The sequence below is a fragment of the Furipterus horrens genome, unplaced genomic scaffold, assembly GCF_987537825.1.
Source record: "Furipterus horrens unplaced genomic scaffold, mFurHor1.1.pri manual_scaffold_8, whole genome shotgun sequence".
Lineage (NCBI taxonomy): Eukaryota > Metazoa > Chordata > Mammalia > Chiroptera > Furipteridae > Furipterus > Furipterus horrens.
Genome location: NW_028327178.1, coordinates 54,903,256 through 54,927,258, shown reverse-complemented (window position 1 = coordinate 54,927,258; position 24,003 = coordinate 54,903,256). Strand labels below are relative to the sequence as shown.

The 24,003-nt window shown below is 37.8% G+C and overlaps 1 protein-coding gene across 4 annotated transcripts in view; it reads left to right on the top strand.

Annotated features, from left to right (window-relative positions):
• Window positions 1-23,166, top strand: part of PTPN2 (protein tyrosine phosphatase non-receptor type 2) — a 137,034-nt gene extending 113,868 nt beyond the window's left edge. For 2 of the 4 annotated variants that reach the window (XM_090285853.1, XM_090285851.1), the window contains 2 exons: window positions 1,607-1,788; window positions 15,245-15,681. In XM_090285853.1, the coding sequence (XP_090141979.1) occupies window positions 1,607-1,788; window positions 15,245-15,452 (390 nt within the window). In that variant the 3' untranslated portion in view covers window positions 15,453-15,681. Of the gene's footprint in view, window positions 1-1,606; window positions 1,789-15,244; window positions 15,682-18,162; window positions 18,245-22,803 lie in introns of those variants that run through there. The other 2 variants (XR_016512732.1, XM_090285852.1) reach the window with 2 other exon arrangements.
• The last annotated feature ends 837 nt before the right edge of the window (window positions 23,167-24,003 follow it).

The following is a 24,003-nucleotide window of genomic DNA, read 5'->3' as shown; positions in this document are numbered from 1 at the left end:
AAATATTTCCCAACATGCATCTTCAACATAAAAAAATCTTTGGACTGAGCAACAAAAATTTAAAACAAGGGAAGAAAGGAAATAACACAGTCATCTAAAGCAAAAATATTTTACTCTTATGTTCTATTATAGTAGTTTCTCAATTGTTGGCAAAATATTCTTTTTTGTTATGGTTTAAGTCCTCTTAGGTCCTTGCTCAGGAGAATTCAGTTTCACCCCATTGTTTCTCAAATGAAGTTTACAGTCTTTGAGGTGTGCCTGCTTTTTCCCTTGTCTCTTAGCTCTACATATTCTTCTAGCCAAATTGTACCAAACTGTACTACTCACTGTCTTCCACATACAACAAACTATAGAATTTTATGTTCTCTAAATCTTTTGTGAATCTACTATAAAACAAAAGGATACATTAATATGCAACTTAATAAAATAGACACATAGGAAAGATAGAGTGCTGTAAAATTCCTTTTTATTTTTAATTACTCTGTTGTTTTGTAATGAGACAAGTTAGAAACTAGTTTATCAGTGAATCAATAAATCTTCCAGGATTTTAAAAAATCTAAATATGCAAAGATTGTTTTTAACAATGCTGCTTTGCACTACAGTAACTCCAAGGAGTGAGTATTGCATAAGTTCCAGAAAAGTATGAGTTGCATTATTACATTTCTTTTCAAAATCATTAAAATTGTGAGAAAATACCTATAGAGTTCCTTATTCATTAGATTCAAGACCATCCTTCCATGATAGGCTCTTCAAAGAGGGCCACACTGTCTATGGCAAGTAATTTTGCACCAGTATAAAAGTTACAAATAATCAAAACCATTGGATCTCCCTGCTGCCTCTTCTACTACTCTTGTTATTGGCAGGGAGATGGATGGTTATTTCCCAGCCCTTGAAAGACTTGAGAGCCAGTGGTCCTGTGTCGACATTATACTTGCCTTCTGCCATTCTGGCTTGTACTTCGTCACTGCCTTCATCTTCCAGAGACTCTTAAACTCTTCACCTTTTCTTCCTCGTCCTCTAGGGGTGGTGTCATTAAGGGCAAAGAAAACTAATGTTTGCCAGACATGAAGCTAGACCCTTTGACATGTATCTTGTTAATCACAGCAGGCTTCTGGGGTAGGTGATGACATTCCGCTTTCATAGATGAAGAAAAAGTAATTTCTCTTCATCATGTTCTAAATCCTGCCTACATTGAAGTCTAGGCGTGCTAGAGGAGTTTTCCCTGACCTGGTGGTGGACTAGCTACCTCGAGCTGCTAGTATGCCTGGTAGGGACAACCATATTCAAACCCTCTGGTGTCATGGGGACCAGCTTGAAGATCTCACCGTGGGTTCTACATTAGATTAGACAGTGCCAAGGAACAAGGAGATACTAGGTGACTTCTTCCAGTGTTATATATCTGTGGATTAGGAGTCCAGCAAAATCTGGCTTTGGCTAAAATCTTCTTAATATGACTGATATTTTAATGAGGTCCTTTTTCATTCATCTGAGAATTAGAGGGCTTTCTTAGGTTGACTAGAATTTTAATTCATAAATTCTTCTAATATTAAGGAAAACCAAAATTTGAGTGTTTGCGTTTGTTTTTTTATTTCTCTTCCTTACCTAGGAACAGTGGAAAGAACTTTCTAAAGAAGACCTGTGTCCTGCTTTTGATCATTCACCAACCAGAATAGTGACTGAAAAATACAATGGAAACAGGATAGGGCTAGAAGAAGAAAAACTGACAGGTGACAGATACACAGGACTAGCCTCCAAAATGCAAGATACTGTGGAGGAGAACAGTGAGAGGTAAGAATAACATGCTTGAAAAGATGAGACTGTATTTTCTAAACATTAATAAATGTGAACTAATGGAGGCCCTCTGTTTTTTTAATTAATGTAACTAATTATTATATTGAGTGTATTTCAATAGTATATGATGACATCATTGATCTCAAAGAGCTTTCAGTTCTAAAAAGAAGCCAATACTTAGAGACAGTCACCAGTTGGAAATGGTGTAACAAAATACTAATTGAGTACAAAAGTTAATATGTAGTATAATTAGATGCTAAAATATATAGCATGGTACAGTAAATAAGTGGTATGAATACCTGCTGTTTGTACAATTATGTAGCGTTTGTACTATAGTTATAATGTAATTGGTAATATTACTTCTATAAAATTGTAAAATATTTAATTGAATACAAAAGCTTAATTCCACTATTGGAAAAAGAAAAAGGTTTTTAAAAAATCACATAAATTGCCTTTTTATACTTTTGAGTTTTGAATCTATAGGGATGTGTAAACTATTCAACATTTTAAATTAAAAATTATATATATATATATATATATAAATAAGACTTTAATTATCCCACATGCATTAGAAAGCTGTCCTGTTATCCTGAGGTATGAGTCACTTAGCAAAGTAAATGAGCTTTTTCTTATTCTCTTCGGTATCTCTGAATGGCACTTTTTGTCATATAATGCATTTTGTTGTGGAAAATCTTTATGTGGTAAGTATATTTGTTATATTGGGATCTTGGGGTGTGCCATGAAATTAAGGTCTCCTATACATGTGGCTTCACTTCTGTATTTCCTCAATATGAAAATTACCTGAAATTTTATAAAAAGTAACAAACAGTACATAATATATGTTATTATATATTATATTGAAGTTTATTATGACTTAACAATACTACTTACTTATGGCTTTAGAGGTTTTAGACTGCAAGTTAAAGCAGAAAGTTGTTTACTTTTTCCTTTCATCTTAAATATACTTTTGTATCAAGAAATAATATTGCTTTAAACTATCTTATCTTTTTTAGTAATAAGATTCTCAGATTCTTGATGTTGTAATTTTGGCTAGTTCTCTTTGCAGAATTAAGTGGAAAATAGGCTTAATGATAGAATCAGTACCCTTAGCATTTAAGAGGTGTTGAGTTTTAATCTTTATGGACACAGCCCAACCATACTAACACAGCCATATTAACAATTGCAACAAGGCAAGTCACTCATCCAAGTTTGGCAGTACAGAGTAGATCAGTAAAACCACTCAGGAGTTAGAGAGTGATTGTAGAAGGTGGCGTTCTGGAGGAGGGTGAGGGAAGAGGAAGCAGCATTTGTATGTGTTGTTGTTTTCTTCCTTTTGGGAGGATGAGACCAGAGCATGTTTGAAAGCAGAGGGTAGGGTATCCATGGGAAAGTAAGGATTGTGAGTAGAGATGACTAATTGAGGGAGCAAGAAAAGTAAAAAGTATAAAATAAAGGTTACCCTGAAAAATTTTATTGTTTAGTCTAATAAATTTTAATACTGATCTATAGCTTTGCATTGGAGATGCTAATAAAATAAATCAAAATCTTATTGAAAGGATTTCAGTTTAAAAGGAATAGAATGCAATACTTCATTTTTTTCATTTTCATTATTAAATATCCTTCAAACCAGTGTTTGTTTGTTTTTTTTAATATTGAAGGTCACATTCTTATAGTCATGAAATCAATTTTTTAAATAATAGAATAAAATAAAATTGATCAGTTAAATTACAGAATAAGATAGGTCAGAGTATCACAAATAGTAACTATTTCAACATTTTAAAATATGTACATGTTATATGTAAATTCTGTCTATTCATATAGATGTGCCTATTTTTTTATTTTAAAATCATTTTTGGGGGGTAGCAATGGGAGAAAAAATGGGACAACTTTAATTGAAAAACAAAATAGAAATTCTATATAGAAAAAATTAAATAAAATAAAATCATTTATATTTTTCAATTATAGTTGACATACATTATTATATTAGTTTCTGGTATACACCCCAGTGATTAGACATTACGTAACTTAGTAAAGTGATCATTTCTATAAATCTCACACCCATCTGACACTATACAGAGTTATTAGGCTGCTATTGTTTATATTTCCTATGTTGTAGTTTATATCCCCGTTACTATTCTTTTTTTATTAAATATTTTATTGTTTTATTACAGTTGTCCCAGTTTTTTCCCTTTTGCCCTCCTCTGCCCATCCCACCCCCCACTCCCACAGTCAAAACTTACCCCGTTGTCCATGTCCATGAGTCATTCATACATGTTCCTTGACTAGTCCCTTCCCTGAAGGTGAGGATTGGGCATGCCTGCCTGTGAGGGGACCTGCCTGGCTACAGCAAATATCAGACTTTTGGCTCCCTGACCGTCCAATCCTACCCTGTTGCTCTCACAGGAGACGCCAGTGGAAGTCTCCACTCTGCACAGTCCCCTGCTCACCCGCCATGCTGGTTCAGGTCCCACAGTCCCTTTAGTGTGAAACTGTCTCTCTGAGTTCTTTGTTGGCAGAGCCACTGCATGCACATGCATTCAAGCACAGGGTTCCTGCCGAGCCTTGAGTCTCCCTCAACTCCTCTGTTAAGAGAGTTTTTGTGTGGCCCCCACACTGCAGCATTAAGTCCTGTGGGGCCTGTTCTAAATAAAAGTTTCTCTCTGGATCTCTTCTGGATGGCACTAGGAAGAGTCCAGAGCAATACTATAACACGGGGCAGTGACGGGGTGCTCTCACCAATCCCTCTAGTGATGCTCAGCCTCAGGTGGGCCTGGTCCCACCACCCCGTTTCTGCAGCCAGCACTACCCTGGAGGTCTCTTTCCTCTCACGGAGCTTGCAGCTCTTGAGCCAATCTGCAGCCTCCTCAGTCAGATTCTGTTCCATTCGCAGTTCCTGTGGTACCCAGGGTCAGTGAGGTGACAGCCCCTTCCGCAGTAAGTGTTGCAGTCTCTGGATCCTGGCTCCTGGCAGTGGGTGGGGTGCACGGCACAGAGACACATCTGGACGCTGAGGTGCAGGCACTCCAGACGCTTCTTCCCAAGGAGGATATTTTAAATTTCTCAAAATGGCACCCACCCTAAATCTGCACAGCCAGAAGTGCCAGGTCAGGCAGTGACAGCAGTAGCTGCTCCACTAGTATTGCTCTGGCTGCCTGCTCTGGAGTGCCCTGAAGGTTCTTGCTCACTCACACACACTCCACACACCTGTCGATGTACACGCTCACTCACTCTCAGCTGGGTTTTCAAGTTGATTGCTCTGTGGTTTGGCTGTAAGACTGGAAGCAAGTGGATGGAGCTTCCAGCTACTCTGCAGCCATCCTGGATCTCGCTCATGACTATTCTCTAACAACCAATTTGTACTTCTTAATCTCTTCACCTTTTCCACCAAGTCCCCAAGTCCCTCACCCATCTAGCAGCCATCAAAATGTTCTTCATATATATGAGTCTCTTTTTGTTCTGCCTGTTTGTTTATTGTCAATATGTATTTATTGCTATTTTATTCATCTTTTTGATCTTTTCTTCTTAAAGAAAACTCTTTAACATTTCAAGTAATACAGATTTGGTGGTGATGAACGCCTTTAGCGTTTTCTTGTCTGGGAAGCTCTTTATCTGTCCTTCAATTCTAAATGATAACTTTGCTGGGTAGAGTAGTCTTGGGTGTAGGTCCTGGCTTTTAATCACTTTGAATATTTCATGCCAGACCCTTCTGGCCTGCAAGTTTCTGTGGAGAAATCAGCTGACAGTCTTATGGGACCTCTCTTGTAGGTAACTAACTGCTTTTCTCTTGCTGCTTTTAAGAAGATTCTCTCTTTGTCTTTGACTTTTGGCATTTTAATTATGAAGATGTCTTGGTATGGGCCTCTCTGTGCTTCCTGGACTTGTATGTGTATTTCCTTCACCAGATTAGGAAAGTTTTCTGTCATTATTTTTTCAAATAGATTTTCAATTTCTTGCTATCTCTCTTCTCCTTCTGGCACCCACATGATGTGAATGTTGGCATGATTGAAGTTGTCCCAGAGGCTCCTCACACTATTCTCATTCTTTGGATTCTTTTTTTTTTTTTTTCTTGCTATTCTGATTGGGTGTTTTTTGCTTCCTTATATTCCATATCTCTGATTTCATTCTTGGCTTCATTCACTCTACTATTGGCTTCATCCACTGTACTGTTGATTCCCTATAAGTTATTTTTCATTTCATTTAGTATGTCTTTTATTTCTGACTGGTTCTTTTTTTATGCTGTTATGCTCTTGAGTTTTTCACTAAGTTCATTCAGCATCTTATAACTAGTGTTTTGGACGCTGCATCTAGTAGATTGCTTTTTTCCATTTTGTGTAGTTTTTTTTTTCTGGAGTTTTATTCTGTTCTTTCATTTGGAAGGTTGTGGGTCTTTTTTCTTCTCATTTTGGGAGACTCCCGTGTTTGTTTTGATGTATTAGGTAGAGCTACTACATTTCCCAGGCTTGGTAGCGTGGCCTAATGTATTAGGTGTCTGTAGGATCCAGTGGCACAGTTTCCCCAGTCACCCAAGCTGGGCACTTGAGGTACAAACCCTGTTGGGCTCTGTATGCCATCCTCTTGTAGTTGAGCCTTGAGGCTGTTGGGACATCAACAGAAGGGATTTATCCCCAGGTTGGTCAGCTGCAAGGACTAGCTGTGACAACTGACCTCTGATCCTTATGGTGGATCAGCTGTGCAGGCACCCAACCCACAGACCAGGATTTACTTCAGTGGGGGGTCTCAGGGGCTTGGTGCCCATTGATTCTACCCCTTGAGTGTTGTCGCTTGTGGAGGTTGTTGGGTGGTGATGCTTCTACATGGTCTGAAGCTATCCACTGGGTGCACTGGCTCTGGGGCCTGCAGGGAGGTGCATGCTGAGGTAAGCTGCACCCATCTTCTGCCCAGGACATCAGCATGAGCTACAAAGTACTCAGAAGAGGGCTGCTACTTATACTGGGCTTGGAAGTGTCCAGGTGAGGCCAAGCTGTGAACCAAGGCTGGCTGCTGCTGGGGCCAGGTGTTGCTTGTTCGAGAGATTTTAGGAAAATATGAAGTATGAGCCAAGACAGGCCATTTGTATGGAAAAGCCACTGGAAACAGCTTGGGTGGGCCCAAAAGTTGGGTAGGACAGGGCCTCAGGAAATCACCAAGGCAAGGCAAACAATGTGAGCTAGGTTAATGGAGTCTCAGGTATGTTGCCCATCTTACAGCTCTGTGGGGTGGTGGCTTATCAAAGGAACAGTGGCCTCTGCCAGCACTTCTTTCTGGGACAATGCTGCCCATTCCCCTATCCCACCCGCAAGCTCTTGCCCTGATGCTAGACAATTCAGTTCCTTCTCATATGTCTCTGGTGCCTTTCAAGCTGTTGCCCCAGTGCTAAAGCTCAGGAGTGAGTCCAAGTTAAGTTCATGCATGAGCTCTTTTAAGAGGAATTGCCTGGGATTCCAGAAGCCCTCCACCTCCCTCAGCTTCAATCCCTGCTGGTTTTCACAGCCAGAAAAGTTATGAGAACATCTCTTTCTGGCACTGGAACCCTGGGCTAGGGGACCTGATGTGGGACTGGGACCCCTTGCTCCTCAGGGGGTACCTCTACAGCCAAGATATTCCTCCCAATTTTTGTCTGCCACATGTGGTTGTGGGACCATTCTATTTGGTGTCTCTGCCCCTCCTACCAGTCTCGATGTGGCTTCTTTAATTCCTTTGTTGTAGGACTTCCATTCAGCCAGATTTCAGTTGATTTTGAATGATGGTGGTTCTGTAGTTTAGTTGCAACTTTGGTATAGTCATGGGAGAAGGTGACTACCGTGTTTACCTACACTTCCATCTTGCCCGGAAATATATATATATGTGTGTGTGTGTGTAAATATATATATAGTTTACCTATTTAAATGTGTGTGTGCAGTTACTCTGTTGTGATGGTGAGATACTTCTTGTTATAGGTTGCCATCAAATTTTGATAGCCGCTATTGTCAATTGTTGTGCAATTCATAAACCCAAGTTGCTGAGAGTGGAGAATAGTTTGGATAAATGAAAAGTCACATTATTTGGATTCTTCCCCTGTGTATTTGCATAGTATAAAGGACACTTGTTGAGGCATGTATGGACAGTAGCCTGGTGTGTGTGCCACCATGAGGAATTTTGCATGATCTTACATAGGCAAGGGCCCACAGGAGACATTCCCTGGCAGTTTATGGCCAACGTTGTATAAACATATAGGAAAGCCTGGCCAGGTTTTGCTTGGCATATTATTACATGGACATAATTTCCTTAGGCCTAACTGTGTAAAAAGATTTTATTGAATCAAATTAAGAGTAGTCTTTACCTCTCCGGAATTGCATTATTAAACTAAGTAGTAGCATCCCTTAGTATTTATACTCATTCCATTCCTGAAAAAATATCTATAGAACATTTTTGGAAAGCCAGAGCCTCTATTTTGTTATTTTTAATGGGAAAGATTGCATTCTCAGCCCAGCCAAAACCATAACCAATTTCCCCCCAAATTATAAAAATACTCTTCAATAACTGCATAACAAAGTATTTAAAGTATAATTATCGTCGGCAGCCGTCCGTCTCGAGAGACGATGGTGTAGCTTCTTAAGAGTCTATCTGCACCGCCGAGAATGGTTGTGCAGTCCGACTCGGGAGTGACACGGTATCTGTCTCCTCCCGTGTTGAATCGACAACTTGCGATGACGCTGGAGTGTCCTCTCCAGTGAAGCTGAAGCTACAGAGCCTGGGCAGGGTGATATGGAGGGTCTGCTGTTGCCCATGCAGCAGACCCCCCCCTCTCTTCGCAGCTGAAGGGTCCAAGGGAAAGGCGGAGTCAATACAGCTTGGCTTCAGGTGCGCCGCAGGAGTTGCCGGTGTTGACTACAACGTCAAACCGCCTTAGGGACTCCGGCTCCGGATTTTCTGTCGGGCTTTACTCCCTTAGCCTTTCCCCTGAAGAGGTATGCCACAAGGCAGCGGAGGTTTTTTGGAGTCAGAGTTTTCCTTCTCTGAAAGTATAATTATATAATCATGTAAATGTGTGAGTCCCTATTGGTAAATGCCAGCACTAGATAAAAATTATAATTGTTGTTTTGTACTGCAGTGTTAAAGATTGCATCAAAATTAGAATCTGATTGTTGGTGGTTCCAGACTCCTGGCAGAAGCAAATATAGGCAACCCTTGAAAGGCTTTCCCCTCAAGTGGAAGCTCTGTATTCTTTCATGTATTTATATATATATTTTTGCCTGTGCTTAAATGCAACTTAAGTTTTTTTACTGACAGGTACACACATATTTGTTACAGTGACTCTTCAGTTCAGTGAGTGAATTCTGGTAATAATTTTTGCATTTCATTTTAGCAAATATTCTGATAGAGTTCAGACAGCCAGAGGTACCTGTGTATATAAGTGAAAGTTTAAAAAAAAGACATTAGAAATCACCACAGGGCATACAGAGATAAGCAAAATAAAGTCTCAAAGTTGCTAATGTATTATAAAACAAGAACCCAAATTAGCAGCATAAATTATTTGCTATAAATTAAATGCCATAAGATAAAAATAGAAGGGCTCTAGAGGATGAGAGAAGGGAAAATTGAAGAACAGAATTGAAATAGAGGACCAGAGAGAAGAGAAGGTTTCTGAGTTAGAGGATAACAAATTCAGAGAACAGCAAAAAATCATTTGGATAAGAGCAAAGTTGTACATAGAAGAATATTAGAAGGTTTTGCATGGACATAAGTTTCAGTTCTCTTGGGTATATATACCTAGGAGAACAATTGCTGTGTCATATGGAAAATCTATGTTTGACATTTTAGGAACTGCCATTTAGGTTTCCACAGCAGCAACACCATTTTACATTTCTACCACCAATGTCTGAAGGTTCCAGTATTCCAAAGAAATTTAACATTGATAAAATAATCTTATATATAGTCTATTCATATTTTTCTAGTTGTCAAAAGAATTCACATAACTTTGAGCTGTAATGTATATATCTTTAAGTTTGTTAATTTAAAGTTTACAGTTCTTCCCTGACTGGTGTGGCTCGGTTGGGTATCTTTCTACAAAACAAAAGGTTGCCAGTTCAATTCCTGCTCAGGGCACATGCCTGGGTTGCAGGATTGGGGGAGTTGGGGCACCTCCAAGAGACAAACAATCAGTGTTTCTCTCACATCGGTGTTTCTCTCCCTTTCTCCTTCCCTTACAGCCTCTCTAAAATTAAATAAATAAAATCTTAAAATATAGTAAAGTGTATGGTAAGGCTGTCTGTCTCCAATGCCCCAGCTCGCTTGGAAACTCCCTGTCCAGCAGAGGTTTCAGGATCACAGCTGATAGAACAAATTTATCCAGGACACTGTTTTGTCTGGAGAAATGGGAGGTGGCTAATCTCTCCAGAGGAGAAGAGCGCAGAACTTCTGATCCCACGCCTTTTATCAAGGAGGGGATTTGGGAGATACAAGGTCAAGACTTATGAATCATCAATAAGCTTTCAGACGCTTGGGTTACAGTTGACAGTTACTGATTACAGACATCAATGTAAAAAACACAGTGACCAGTCTGTGTCAGGGTCTGCTGAACATCCTGATGCCATGTTGACATCAGGTGCAGGGCTTCATACATTTTTAGCTACAGATTGTTTATAGTTAACTAAGAGATAGGAAAACCAGAGCAAGCTCTAAAGCATAATATGCATTCTTTAAATCCAATTCCCATGGGAACCCTCTGAGTGGCCTTCGGTCCTGTCTGTCTCGTAGCCTTCCGGTTTTCTGTTGAGTCTGGGAGTGGGGGTGGGGGGTGGGGGTGGGGTTCTGGCTCACGGCTTGGGTGGTCCCCTACAGTACAGTTCTGTAGATTTAGTGTATTTACAGAGTTGTGTAGCCATCACCATAATCTAATTTTGGAACATTTTTGTGATCCCATCTCCATAGTTTTGTTTTGTTTGTTTTTTAATTCAAGCCCTAATTGAGGATCATGCCTTGTGTTTTTGTTAGTGTAATTCTTTAGTCTCTAATCTGGAACTGTTTGTCACTTCTTTCTCCCTTGCTTGGCATTGGCATTTTTACAGCTTCTAGACCAGTTGCCTTTTAGAAAGCCCCACAATCTGGATTCTTCTGATTGTTTCTTTTTTTTTTTTTTTAAGTATATTTTATTGATTATATTGTTACAGTAGTTCCAATTTTTTTTACCCTTTGCTCCCCTCCGCCCAGCACCCCCCTTCCCCAACAATCCCCTCCCCAAGTCCATGCCCATGGGTCGGTCATACATACAAGCTCTCCTGCCCCACCCTTTCATATATTCTTCTTCTTTTTTAAATAATTAATTAATTAGTTAAATATTTTAACAATAAAAAATAACAATCCCTCCCTCTCAGACTTAAGACCCTTTACAATCTTATAAAGGACAGTGGATGAAGGTCTCGAGCTCCTCTAGCTGCTTCAAGCTGGACATGTCGTCGTCCTACCTACCCTTGGGTCAAGAAATCCCTAATAAGAGTAGGGGTGTAGAGGGGAGGGTGGCCTTCCCACAAGGGGAAGGATCGTGCAGACTCCAGGTTGGTTGGCTGTCTCTAGACAACGGCATGCTTGGTTTAACAGGCTGGCATCCTTGTTGTATTCTGGGGTCAACAGGGTTAAAGGACATCATTCAATCCGTAACCACTAGATGACAAAAGACAGGTATTAATTTTTCAATATCCCACATTAGGGAAAAGAAGCGCTTCTTTGGAGGAAGGTATGCCAGGTACATCTCACCTGTCCAAAACCCTTTTGCCCATTATACTTAGTTTGGACTGAGGGAAATATTTTAGGTTTCCCCCCTCTCAGGCCTCTGGGCTCTTTCTGTCCAAGCCATTAGGATAGAAAAGAGAAACCAGTTTTAAAGTGAAGCCCACAGACCACCCCGTTCTTCACCAACCCAGCCACTTAGTTCAGCCACACCATTGAGTCTCAGGAGTCAGCGATGCAGACAGGATTAAGTGAGGCCTATACGTACAATCACTCAGGTAATGAGATCATAGGCTTATGCCCTTTGAAAACAGAAAACACATGTTAATTTACGTAACATAACCCACATTCAAGTCTCTAAATCTGTAGGACTGTCTTATCGGAAAGACATCCAGTTGCAAGGCATTTGACATTCTTCTTGCCTGTAAATTAAACATCTTTGATAATGCCACAGACATAGTTTAACTTTCAAATGAAAACAAATTTTAAATGAAAAGAAACTTTAAAGACGGTTAGCTGCACTACTTTATAGTCTACCACTGGGCATTGTGATCTTCCTTGAATCGTGATTTTTCTCCCTAAGATTACCCTCCTTGTCATTAAAGGGACTGCATTAAGTTCATTTTTAATTTATCCTGTTCATTTGCATAAACACAACAAGAGCAGAAAATGATCACTTATGATCTTTAGTTCTGCTTTGCTGGAACTTACGCAAGGAACATTTAGGGTGACCTTCAGTCTGCCCTTCAGGGCACAGAAGCTGAGCCACATACCTGGCATTCAGCCTTGCCTGTAAACACCTGTCTTTTCCAGGTCCTCCTGGTTTTCCATTGTGCCTTAAGGTCCCTTCTAGCCATCTTTCAGGAAAACAACCTTCATTCCTTCCCTGGAAAGATTGCTATGGACCGCTCATCCATCCAAGGTACCAGGCCTTTTATCTCGTGGACTTTTATTACCTTTGAAAGTCAGTCCCAGTTGCTCATGGCTTTTTGGTAACAACCAAAGCCCAAGCATGTCTCCTTTAGGCATGACATTCCATTCAAAGTCTTAGTTAAAAAAAACAACAAAAAACCTCTATTAACAACTGGTCTTATTAGTTTTATGCAAAGAAACTTAGGTCATTACTTACTTCTTTAGAATGCCAAATTCTGGAGGGATCCGATAGGGAGAAAATATATACAGTGTGAAGGAAAATCCTTGTCCTTCTAATATTCACTGAACTTGCATTTCTATTCTTTATATTTTTATTTTTCCCCCCCACTAAAAATTTTTCTGTTTGTTTGTTTTTCCATTACAGTTGTCTCACTTTTTTCCCCCTCTTGCTTCCCTCCACCCTGCCCTCCCTTCTTCCACATTCAGTCTCCACCCAGTTGTCCATGTCCATGGGTCATTTATACATGTTCTTTGACTAGACCCTTCCCCTTCTTACCACTTCTCTCCCTCCCATCTCCCCCTTTGTTACTGTTAGTTTATTCCTTGTTTACATACCTCTGGTTCAATTTTGCTCATTTGTTTGTGTTGTTCATTAGTTTCCTGTAACAGGTGATAGCATAAGGTAATTTTCTTTTGTTGCCTGGCTTATTTTGCTAAGCATAATTCTCTCTAGTTCCAATCATGTTGTTGCAAATGGTAAAAGTTCCTTCTTTCTTTCAGTACCTATTCATTGTCATTTTCCCCCTTTGTACTCGTGTTCCTCTCTGTCTGTCTCTGTTTCTTCATCTTCTTAAAGCAGACCCTTTAGCATCTCTTGCAATGCTGGTTTGGTGGAGATGTATTCTTTTAGCCTTCCTTTGTCTTGGAAACTCCTTATTTCACCTTCCATTTTGAATGAGAGTCTTGCTGGGTAGAGTATTCTTGGTTGTAGGCCTTTGTTTTTCATTACTTGGAATATATTTTGCCATTCCCTTCTGGCTTGTAGTGTTTCTGCTGAGAAATCTGATGATAGCCTTATTGGAGCTCCCTTGTATGTTATTAGTTTTCTCTCTTGCTGCTTTTAGGATTCTCTCTTTGTCTTTGAATGTTGGCATTTTAATTATGATGTGTCTTGAAGTGGGCCTGTTGGGGTTCATCTTCATTGGGACCCTCTGTGCTTCCTGGACTTGCATGATTCTTTCTCTCTTCATGTTAGGGAAGTTTTCTGTCATTAGTTTTTTAAAGAGGTTTTCTATCCTTTGCTCCTCTTCTCCTTCTGGAATTCCTATGATACGGATATTATTACGTTTCATGTTGTCCTGCAGCTGTCTTAGAGCCTCTTCAGTCTTGTTCAGTCTTTTTTCGTTTCGTTGCACTGTCTGTGAGTTTTTGTCTACATTGTCCTCCAGCTCGCTGATCCGATCTTCTGCTTCCTCTAGCCTGTTTTTAATTCCTTCTACTGTGTTCTTCAATTCAGAGATCGTATTCTTCATTTCCTCCTGGCTCTTATTGATAGCTTCCATGTCCTTTTTGATGCTGGTATAATTCTCAGTAAGTTCCTTATAGTTCTTCTGGAGTTCACTGTAGTTTTTCTGGAGTTCTTTGTAGTTTCCGCTGAGCTCATTGAGCTTCTCCGTAATCCATGCTTTCAATTCCATATCTGATAGTTTGCTCCCCTCTATTTCATTTAGCACTCTTTCTGGGGACTCTACCTTTCCTTTCGATGGGGGGTTGTTTCTCTGTCTCTCCATTTTTGTGACTCCTATTGTTTGTTGGTGCTTCTTAGAATGATCTGCACTTCCTGGATCTGCCCCTGGTGGCGTCAGATCCTGTACCAGTCTGGGCCTAGGCAGCCTGTTGGAGACTTCCAGGGATCTACTGCCTTTGTCTGACTCCTTTAGTTGTTAATCTATTCAATCTGTGATTAGCCGTCAGGCTTAAGGACTGTGGGTGTGGCATCTTAATTCCTGTAGGCAGGGCTTTTGTTTCCCCTCAGGCTGCCGCCACTTGACCGGGAATGGTCTGCCTGCAGCACTGGGGATGAGTCAGCACTGGGACCCCGCGGGCCGCTTCCCCAGCTCTCCCCTCAAAGCCACCACACCAAACTCTCCCCAAGCATTTCCTGTCCTCTCTGTCTTCCCTCTGCTTGTGCCCAGGGTAAGTGGGGGCAGAATATTTTCATATGTGATCTGCTTAAGAGCTCTTTTTCTCCAGCTGTTTCTCTCCGGCTAGCAAGAAACCCTGTGGCTTTTCGCTTTTCTCAGCTGGATACTATTTTACTTTCCACTCTGTTGCTGTAGTCTGGGGAGCTCAGCTGGGGGTTTTAGACCCTGCCCTTCTCAGGGGGAACCCCCGGCTGCTGAGCTGTTTCTCAGTCCCTTCAGCTGCTACACAAAAGGATAAGATGTGAGGGGACCTGTTTGTCATCCCACTTCTGGCTGGTTAACAAAAAAAGAAAGAAAACTGACAGTCACCAGTTCACATTTCAGGAAAGAAGGCACTGTGCTTCTAATCAGGTCCTACTAAAAGTATTTATTAATACAAAACTACACCAGAAATTGTCACTGAATCATCAGAATACATCTTTGGGCTGTTTAGAAGAATGAGGCTTCTTTTGGGGCGGGGGGGGGCGTTGGGGAGTTTTTTGTTTTTGTTTTGAGAATTTTTTATAAGAGTTTATTTGAGCCAGATTTTTTCTTTAAAAAAAATTTCAGTGTTTGAATGAGTTGAAAAATGTGTGGGGGATGGAGGATGGTTATTTGAATTTAGGTCCTCTGTATTAGAGTAATTACGTACTGCCAAGCGTTTCTTATCATTTGTTTTTATTTATTCACAGTGTTCTCCGGAAACGAATTCGAGAAGACAGAAAAGCTAACACGGCTCAGAAGGTGCAGCAAATGAAACAGAGGCTAAATGAGACTGAACGAAAAAGAAAAAGGTGGTTATATTGGCAACCTATTCTCACTAAGATGGGGTTTGTGTCAGTCATTTTGGTTGGCGCTTTTGTTGGCTGGACACTGTTTTTTCAGCAAAATGTTCTATAAATAAAACAATTTTGCCCAGCAAGCTTCTGCGCTAATAGCTGACAGCATTGCATTAATCACAAGGCTTTTTTCTGTTAGCAAACTCCTCATACCCCAAAAATGGACCAGTAGAATAGACACCAACTAGATAAATGGTATATTCAGTCCTCAGCCCAATATCTCAGGGCTCTGCCCCCAAACTGTAAACGGCGATCTAAAATAAAGACTTTAATGCCTGTTAAAAACTATATTTTGCAATTGTATTCATACACGTTAAACATAAATGATCACATTGAGAAATATCCTTTATGGAAAGGATTTGTTTTTGAGGCTATCTGGATTTTAACCTGCACTTGATACAAGCAATAAATATTGCGGTTTTATCTACATTATTACTGAAAAGAAAATGACCTTTAAGTAATGTGTGTAATATATAATGTACTATTAATATGAGCATCAATAATTTATATTCTTAACCATTTCAGGGTAAATATATTTTATAAGTACCTATTTAATCTTACTTTTGTAGTTAAATGTACTTTTTTTAAAAAGCTCAATTTGAAAAGTCTGTTACCATGAAAATATTGTATGTTGCTTCAATTGTATTGGCTACATTTTCATAAAGAGAAGTTTGATATGAGAAGTTAGAACTCTGAGTAAGCATTTTTTACCATATGTTTGCATTTCTTTTATGTTTTACAATTTTTCCAATTAAAAAGAAAACATTTTCTTTAAAAATATCTTTGAAAGAAAATTCTTCTTACTAACATAGGTAACAGTTGGTTAAGACTTTGTAAAGAAATTGGTTTCTGTAAAGCCCATTATTAATATCTTTATTTTTCACAAATATTTCAGTGTAACTACCCTAATTTATAATAGAGGTAAATCATGATTTAGGAAATAAAAATAAATAGCAGCATTTTACTGCCATGATTTCGGTTTACTAGACTGAAGTTTTTCAAGTTCTTTCTACTTTAATAAATAGTATGATGATGCACAAATCTTACATTGTCCCTTCAACTTCTTAATGGATATATTTAAAATATATCGATTAATTAATTTAACTGCTGATTTGAATGGTAGCTTTTTTCAGACTCCAACATTCCATTAAATTAAATAGTTGTTATAAATTTAATTGCTGAAATAATGAGATAACATTATTTCAGTGGTTTTCAAACTAAGCTTATTAGATTTCTAGGGACCACCAAGAAGTGGTAGGAAAGACTCCAAGCTACCAGTCTTTACTATCAGCCATACCATCTCTCCTTTATCTATTTTATATACTTCATAAGATTTCTGCATGTGGTTTAATTATTTTAAGGGGTCAGTTATAATTTAAGAAACGATTTGAAAACCATTGGTATAGAGAGGTGTTTTGAATTAATTTGAGTAGCCTTCTTGAATATGTTAAATTGTGCTGCAAGTATGAAAGTAGGATGGAGGTGGTACTACATATTAAATAAACTTCTGCCTGTGTCCTAATTCAGTGTTACTACTGTGTCCTGTAACCTTTAAATGGGAAGGAGGTAAGAGGGACATTTTCTTATGTCTGTCTGCATTAAATCTGTGTTCAATCACCAAGACTTTTATGTTTTAAGTCATTATGATTTAAAAATCTTTCTTTCCAATTTGCCTTGCTTTGCTAAAATACAGTATATTATTCTGCAACTCAGATATGGCTAGACCATATTAAATTTTCCATTGAAGGTAGCCTTGCTTTAACGAAAAGGTAAAGGCTTCTTATAGAAAACGAATTCTGTTAATGATGCACATGGCCCCATTGCAGGTGAATGTGCTTCATTGGATTCAGTATCACAGCTTTGCTTTTTGTCTGCTTTCTGTCCTTCTGGGTGGTGTTTGTTGTAACATATTTTTAAAATTATAGTCAGTGTAGTAAACATTTATTGATGAATTTCTGCAACCTTTAGTCTTCTTACCTCTTCCAAGCAGATCCTTGCGGATAGTATGTTAAGTTTTTACCAATGGTATTTTTGGTGGGTGCTGTGTACTAATTATTGAAAATATATGGCAATGTGCTGCATGCAGTTCCTGTGGTCATCATCCTGACTCTTTATTGAATGAGGTGGGCTAGTCAGAGAGAAGGACACAGACTTGGCTTCTGCCTTCTCAGTAACAGCCAGAGGAAAAAGCTACTAATCCATGAACAGATTCTACATCTTTACAAAATTTGTGTATTCTTAAGTCTTCATAATATTTTTGAATTCTTACAATTTTCAAAGTTGGTTACATAATTTCACTTTAATGTAGTGTTATTTTTAATAGGTTAAGGAAGAAAAAAAGAGACTTAAAGCCAGACAGAGCCTTTATTATTTACTTTAAGAAAAGAACATTTACATTAATATCTAGTTCATTTGTATTCATATTTATCCCTGCTAATAAACTAATACCATCTTCTTTGGCTACAGCAACTGGATACACACATGTTTTTAAGTTTAGCCAAGTATTTTATGCTATCCTATATTTGTTATCTATGCATGCACATAGATAATGTGTAAAAATATAATTCTCCATATTTAATTTATCCATATATAAAATTAAAATAATATCCTTTTCCTGAATTCTTGTAATATGTACAAGTGCATAGAGAGCTTCAGAATGATATAAAGACCATTTCTCATGTTTATAGAGAATATTTTAAATATTTGCTTTGTCCTTTTTTTTTTTCTATCTTTCTGGTCCCCTTCACTATGTATTTATATTTCTACCAAAGAATGAACAAGAAAAGAGAAAGAAAGTAAAAAGCAAAAACAAAAACTTGTTGATTAAAAAATAAACCAGCTCTGCTTAACCAGGTATGTCAGAGGACAGAGTTGTAACTCATAAGTTGATTTTATGTATACTTGTTTTAAATAAACTGGAATTGATGGTGTGAATCAAAAAATACATATTGATTTAAAAAGTAGTTTATGACATGGAGCAGAATTTAGTTTTAATATAATTCCTTCTTTGCTTTTAACATCAATTCAAACTGATGGTTGCTACCATTTATTGGTTGTTTACTCTGTGCCAAGCACTGTGCTAAGCACTTTTCATATGTTATGTTATCCTATTTAATCCTCACAACAAGCGTTTGAGGTAGGTGGTGTTATTATTAAGCCATAACCAGCCTGAGACTTAATATTTCCACATTCTTTTATGGTGATATCATTGCAAAGTCTCATGTGTATAGTATATTTCAGAATTGGATAACTCTCGAAGACTTCCCTTGTGGAAGTCACTTCCTTCTTAGAAAAATATCTCTGAATTGATTCTATATAAATAGACACAGACCAGAACCTGATTATATTAGAAATATTTTTATTTACCATTTTATACTCTTATTTTAATGAGCATCTACATTTTCAAAGTGTCTGCCTAGTTATTGTACAGATTTTTAAATCTAGTCATCCTTGATTTTTACTTTCAGATACAAATTTTATAAAGTTTTTTTATGTAGTCTATTATAAGCCTTATGCTTACACTATGTATCCATTTCTTTCTGTGTTCAGGCAAGAGTCTAGCGATCACACTTTCTATCAACACTGATTTATTTTCTTCTAGCAGGTCCATGTGGGTTTGTCAGTGGGATAGGGAGTGTGGATCTCTCGATCTGCTGCACACTGGCAGTGGGTGGAGGGTGGCCGAGGTTGAAACTTGGTGCGTTGATCCTGATCTGGAACTAAGTGCATAGCAGAAATGTCTTTTCTGCATTCCTGGTTCTCATTTCTACTTTAGCAGCTAATTATGTCTCTTTTACTTTTAAGAACCTCTTGTTTAGGTTTGACTTACTTAGATGGTAGCAGCGTAAAATCTTATAAATAAAATTTTGAAAAATAGAAATGTAGTATTTTTCCATATAAAATGAAGTTCTCCCAACTTAAAATACAGATCTCGGTCATTCTTTCGATGATTTATTCTGGAGTTGACCTTTTTCTTTCATCTTTTTTCCTAGTTCAGTTGTTTGGATTTGATTCCATTTTTCCTTATACCTATCTTCAAAACACTGTTTATGGGACAACAGTACCAACAGTTGCCGTCCCCTCCCCACCCCCCCGCCCCTCACCCCTCCGCACAACAATGGATGTGTTAGAAATGCCAGCCATCTCTTGTTCCATTGAATATGTATAAGTGATAACATTTATGCCTTGGTAGGAAGAAACTCAGGTTGTATAATCACCACGATGTCTGTTCCACCCAGGAATCCTCAGTCCAGATACTGTGTACTTATGCCTATATTCCATGTACCTGGCCATAATGTAAGCATTTCATTGTTTATCCACATTTGGGAAGTTAAGCTTTTAAGATTTGGAGATTTTATGCTACCCACTGTGTTAGGTAGTATTCTAAAGAAAAAACTTTTAGGAAAATTGTATGAGTTTGCCTATCTCATTTTTCCCTCAACAGTAGGAATATTCACCACATTCAGGTTGCTCCAAGAACAGCATTGAGCAGTTTTGCACAGTGTTTTCTCTCAACACTCTTCAGAGAAGAGGTTATCTCCTTTGGCTACTTGATCTGGAAACTTCTTTGGGGAGAATTTTTCTTCACAGTCAACACTGATGTTTTATGCTATTTACTCTATCACAGAGCATTGCCTAATGTAAGCAGCGAATCAGACAAGAAGCCACTGCTTGGTTTGAGAGGCTTTGTCTTTATCAGTATCATTTAAAGTGGAACATGAGCATGATAGGATTTAGGAAGGATATTACTTACAGAGTCTATTTTAATATTGTCTGGTTTTCCATTGCATGATATGTTTTGGGGAGCTCTAAGGAGAATTGCTTAGGAATTACTTTCTTTCTAGAGACCATTTCTTAAAGAAAACCAAACTTTTTTTCAGTGCCCTAATTCGGTCTACGTGTTTCAGATACGTGATTATGTTGCTATTTCAAATTTCTATTATAAAAAAGTTATTTTGAATTTGGTGAATTCAGGAGAGGGAAACTGTATAAGTTCATTTTGTTTATAAGGCAATGCTTTGCTCACCTTAGAGAAGTTTTTATTATTCTTTTCAATAAAATATTAGTGTGAGTATCTGGTGGCAAAAACTGTTCTGGGTGCAATTTGACTTTGTTACTTCAGGTGTGGAGCCAGCTTGGGAAGATTTTGCTCTTTCTGTAAACTCAGCCCTTGCATTTGCTCTAGCATTGGAATGGTTGGCAGGACATGAAGGCTGCTTTTGCAAAGAACCCCAGGCAAGGCTTACTGCACATGATTTGTTTGAATCCATTTTCCTTTAGTCTTGTTAAATAAAACAGCAAAAAATTATTTGGGTGAACATTTTTTCCCCCTAAAATGAAGCCCATTTGTCTTTTCAGTCTTGCAAATAAATAGTCTTTTAAAATACTGAAAACACTCCTTATGACTTCATTGTATTTTATTTTTGTCCCCTGTAATAATACTTACAAAGAAAAAAATGAATTTTTAAAAACATTTGTCAGTTTCTTTTAGTTGTTCTAAATGGTAAGTTTTCCTTGTTAAGTGTGTCTTTAATACTCTGCTGGAGAAGAAAACGTTGTATGTTGAATACCTACAGTTCTGCCAATTAGTATAAATACATAACCTAAATTTAACTCCCATAATACCTCTTCTGGATACACATTACCTCTATTTCCATATAATAAACTGAGTCAGAGGATAAGTACCTTGTTCAAAATTGCACAGCTAGTAAATAACAGAGATGAGATTCCATTAGAATTCCATTAACTCCAGGCCTCTTACTTTTTCTGTTACACCACACCGAGACTGTTTATATGCAATATTTAAACCAGATATTTAAGTGGGAAAACATTAGACACTACTTTTACTTGTTAAAGTTTAAAAGAACCCTCTATTTCTTAAGTTAAACAATTTTTCCCTCCAAAAAGACCACGTGACACAGTTTGAACACTAACTAGGGCCAGAGAAATGCTGGGACATCAAAATATTCTTTAACCTGTTATTTCATTCACTTTGGCTGGAGTGAGTTCCTTTGTTTTAAGGAGTTTTCTGAATGTGTGGGAAATAAATATGTATTTTGCATCAGTCAGAATCAATAAGTACCTTTCCTTACTGCAGCCACTTGGGATTCAGGGCTCTGTGGAACCCTGCAATAAGCAGCCATTGTAGATCTTGTGGCCCACAGACATCTAATGGGAATATTTTCTTGATATCTTGACATTTCTCTATCAGTGCTGGAAAATCAGAGAAAAGGCGTACAGTATTCCCTCACTTATCACGGGTATTACGTTCTAGATACACACACACACACCCGCGAAGTAGGAAACTTACATTTATTCTACACTCTTAAACCTACATAACTTAAACAACATACATATACAGTACCACAAAATCCCGCGATATAGCGAAAAATTCGCGATAAATATATTTTTTCAAATCCCATGATATAGTGAGGCCGCAATAAGTGAACCATGATATAGAGAGGGACTACTGTATTCAGAACACTAAGGTGCTTGGTACTGTTATTCTTTCCTTCCATAGTAAACAGGAAAAGGCTCAATTCACAGTATTTTGGGGTTTTTGACTAAATGTTTTGGATAAATATGTGGGTGTGGCTTATATTTCCTATATAAATGTGTAGATGCAATAGTGACAAATATTTAGATTTGGGTTTTTTGGTTGTAGTGAGGGAGGTTGAGGGAAGACTGGAAATACATTTATCTCAAAAGTTTAGTTATTTCATCTCTCTGTCACTTGTTTAAACTTTTATCTTCACTTTTTGGCATTAAAATACAATAAATTTGTCAATTACTTTATGTCTGTGTTTTATTTTATATCGGTGGTAATTAAGTTGTGTCCCTTCAGTTCTATATTGTTTCAATCATTAGTATTATCCTTCAGGACAAAAAGCATGCTGTTTACAGTCTGTGATTTAAAGATATAAGCCAACTTTATGTTCAAACATTACATTCATAATATTTTTAGCAGTATGATACAGTGGAGGTCCAAATTGTGTTAAACTTTTGAAATGAACGCCAAAGTATTAGTAACTTTAGCACACACTTATAACTTGCTGAACCATTGTGGGTACTTTTTTTTTTTTAACTGTCAGTATCTCAGATGGGGGTGATTTCTTGAGTAATACAGGATGACCTAAAAAATTTGGAGTTACTAATTCTTGAAAAGCAATGTAAGTTTACAGCTTTAACACAAGTCTCCCTCACACCACCAATTCTGTTTGAAAATCTAGCACTTTAGCAATTTTACCAAGATAATGGTGAATCACTTAGTGTGGTTGGATATGATATGTTGGAATGTTTTTTGGTTGCCTTTTTAGTTCATTGTTAGTCCTTTTACATTTCTGTGTATCTATGTACGTCTCTGTGTTTGGTAAATATGAATTGAATAGATGACTTCTTATTTTATATTTTAGGCCAAGATTGACAGACACCTAAATATTCATGACTTGAGAATATTCTGCAGCTATAGATATTGAACCATTGATGTGCAAAGCAAGATCTGAAGCCCACTCCGGAAACTAATGTGAGGCTTGATAAACCTGTAGATTGCCTCACATTTGTCTGTTTACAAAGTAAACTTTACATCCAGGGAAAGAAGAACACCACCAGCAGAAGACTTTGCAGAACCCTCTAATTTGATGTATTGTTAAGTTTTTTAATGTGTGTATGAAATGTGGAAAGATGTAAAAGAAATAAATTAGGAGACTGTATTGTACTGCCATTCCTACTGTATTTTTATACTTTTTGGCAGCATTAAATATTTTTATTAAATAGACTATGTTGGTTTGTGTGCATTATCTTAGGACAACTCTACTTCAAATAATGTTTTCTTAAAGATATACTCTAAAATTTTTATAACTAAAAATTGAGAGTTAAACTGAAATTGGTTCATAACACTGCTCACTTGCTTCTTAAGATTTTAGTTACCCCTCAATAGGCTATCAATATAGATTAGGTGAAAACAATAAAAGTTATAGTCTCTTTTTTTTAAAGATTTTATTTATTTTTAGAGTGAGGGAAAGGGAGGGAGACAGAGGGAGAGAAACATCGATGTGTGATAGATACAATGATTGGTTGCCTCTCACTTGCCCTCAACTGGGGACCTGTCCCACCGTCCAGGCATGTGCCCTGACTGGGAATCAAACTGGTGACCTTCTGGTTTGCAGGCCAGCATTCAATCCACTGAGCTTCACCAGCTAGGGAAAATATTCTTTTTTTGCCCTGAAAAATATTAATATGGGTAATGGTATTAATTTTACATAAGTACAGCCACCCAGTGCAGTTTTTAAAATTATAGTGTTATTTATCTAACATAGTATTTTGTATTAGATGTGCTTTCTTTCCCTAAACATTTTCTATTATAAAGAGACCAACAGTTCTTTCCTGAGTGAGGCTTTTGACTTCTTTACCATCTAATTTCCTAACTAAATGATGATTTTGGGCTATGTATCCAGTCAGTTGTCAGGTTATTGGTGATGTTTTTGTTCAAAGATATTCAAGCCTCCGCATCACATAAGCATTGCCTTAAAGGCATAACAACTCAATTGTTTTTGTTTTGCCAACTGTGAAAGTTTTATAACTGTTCATTGAATACATCTGTTTCATCTTTAGTA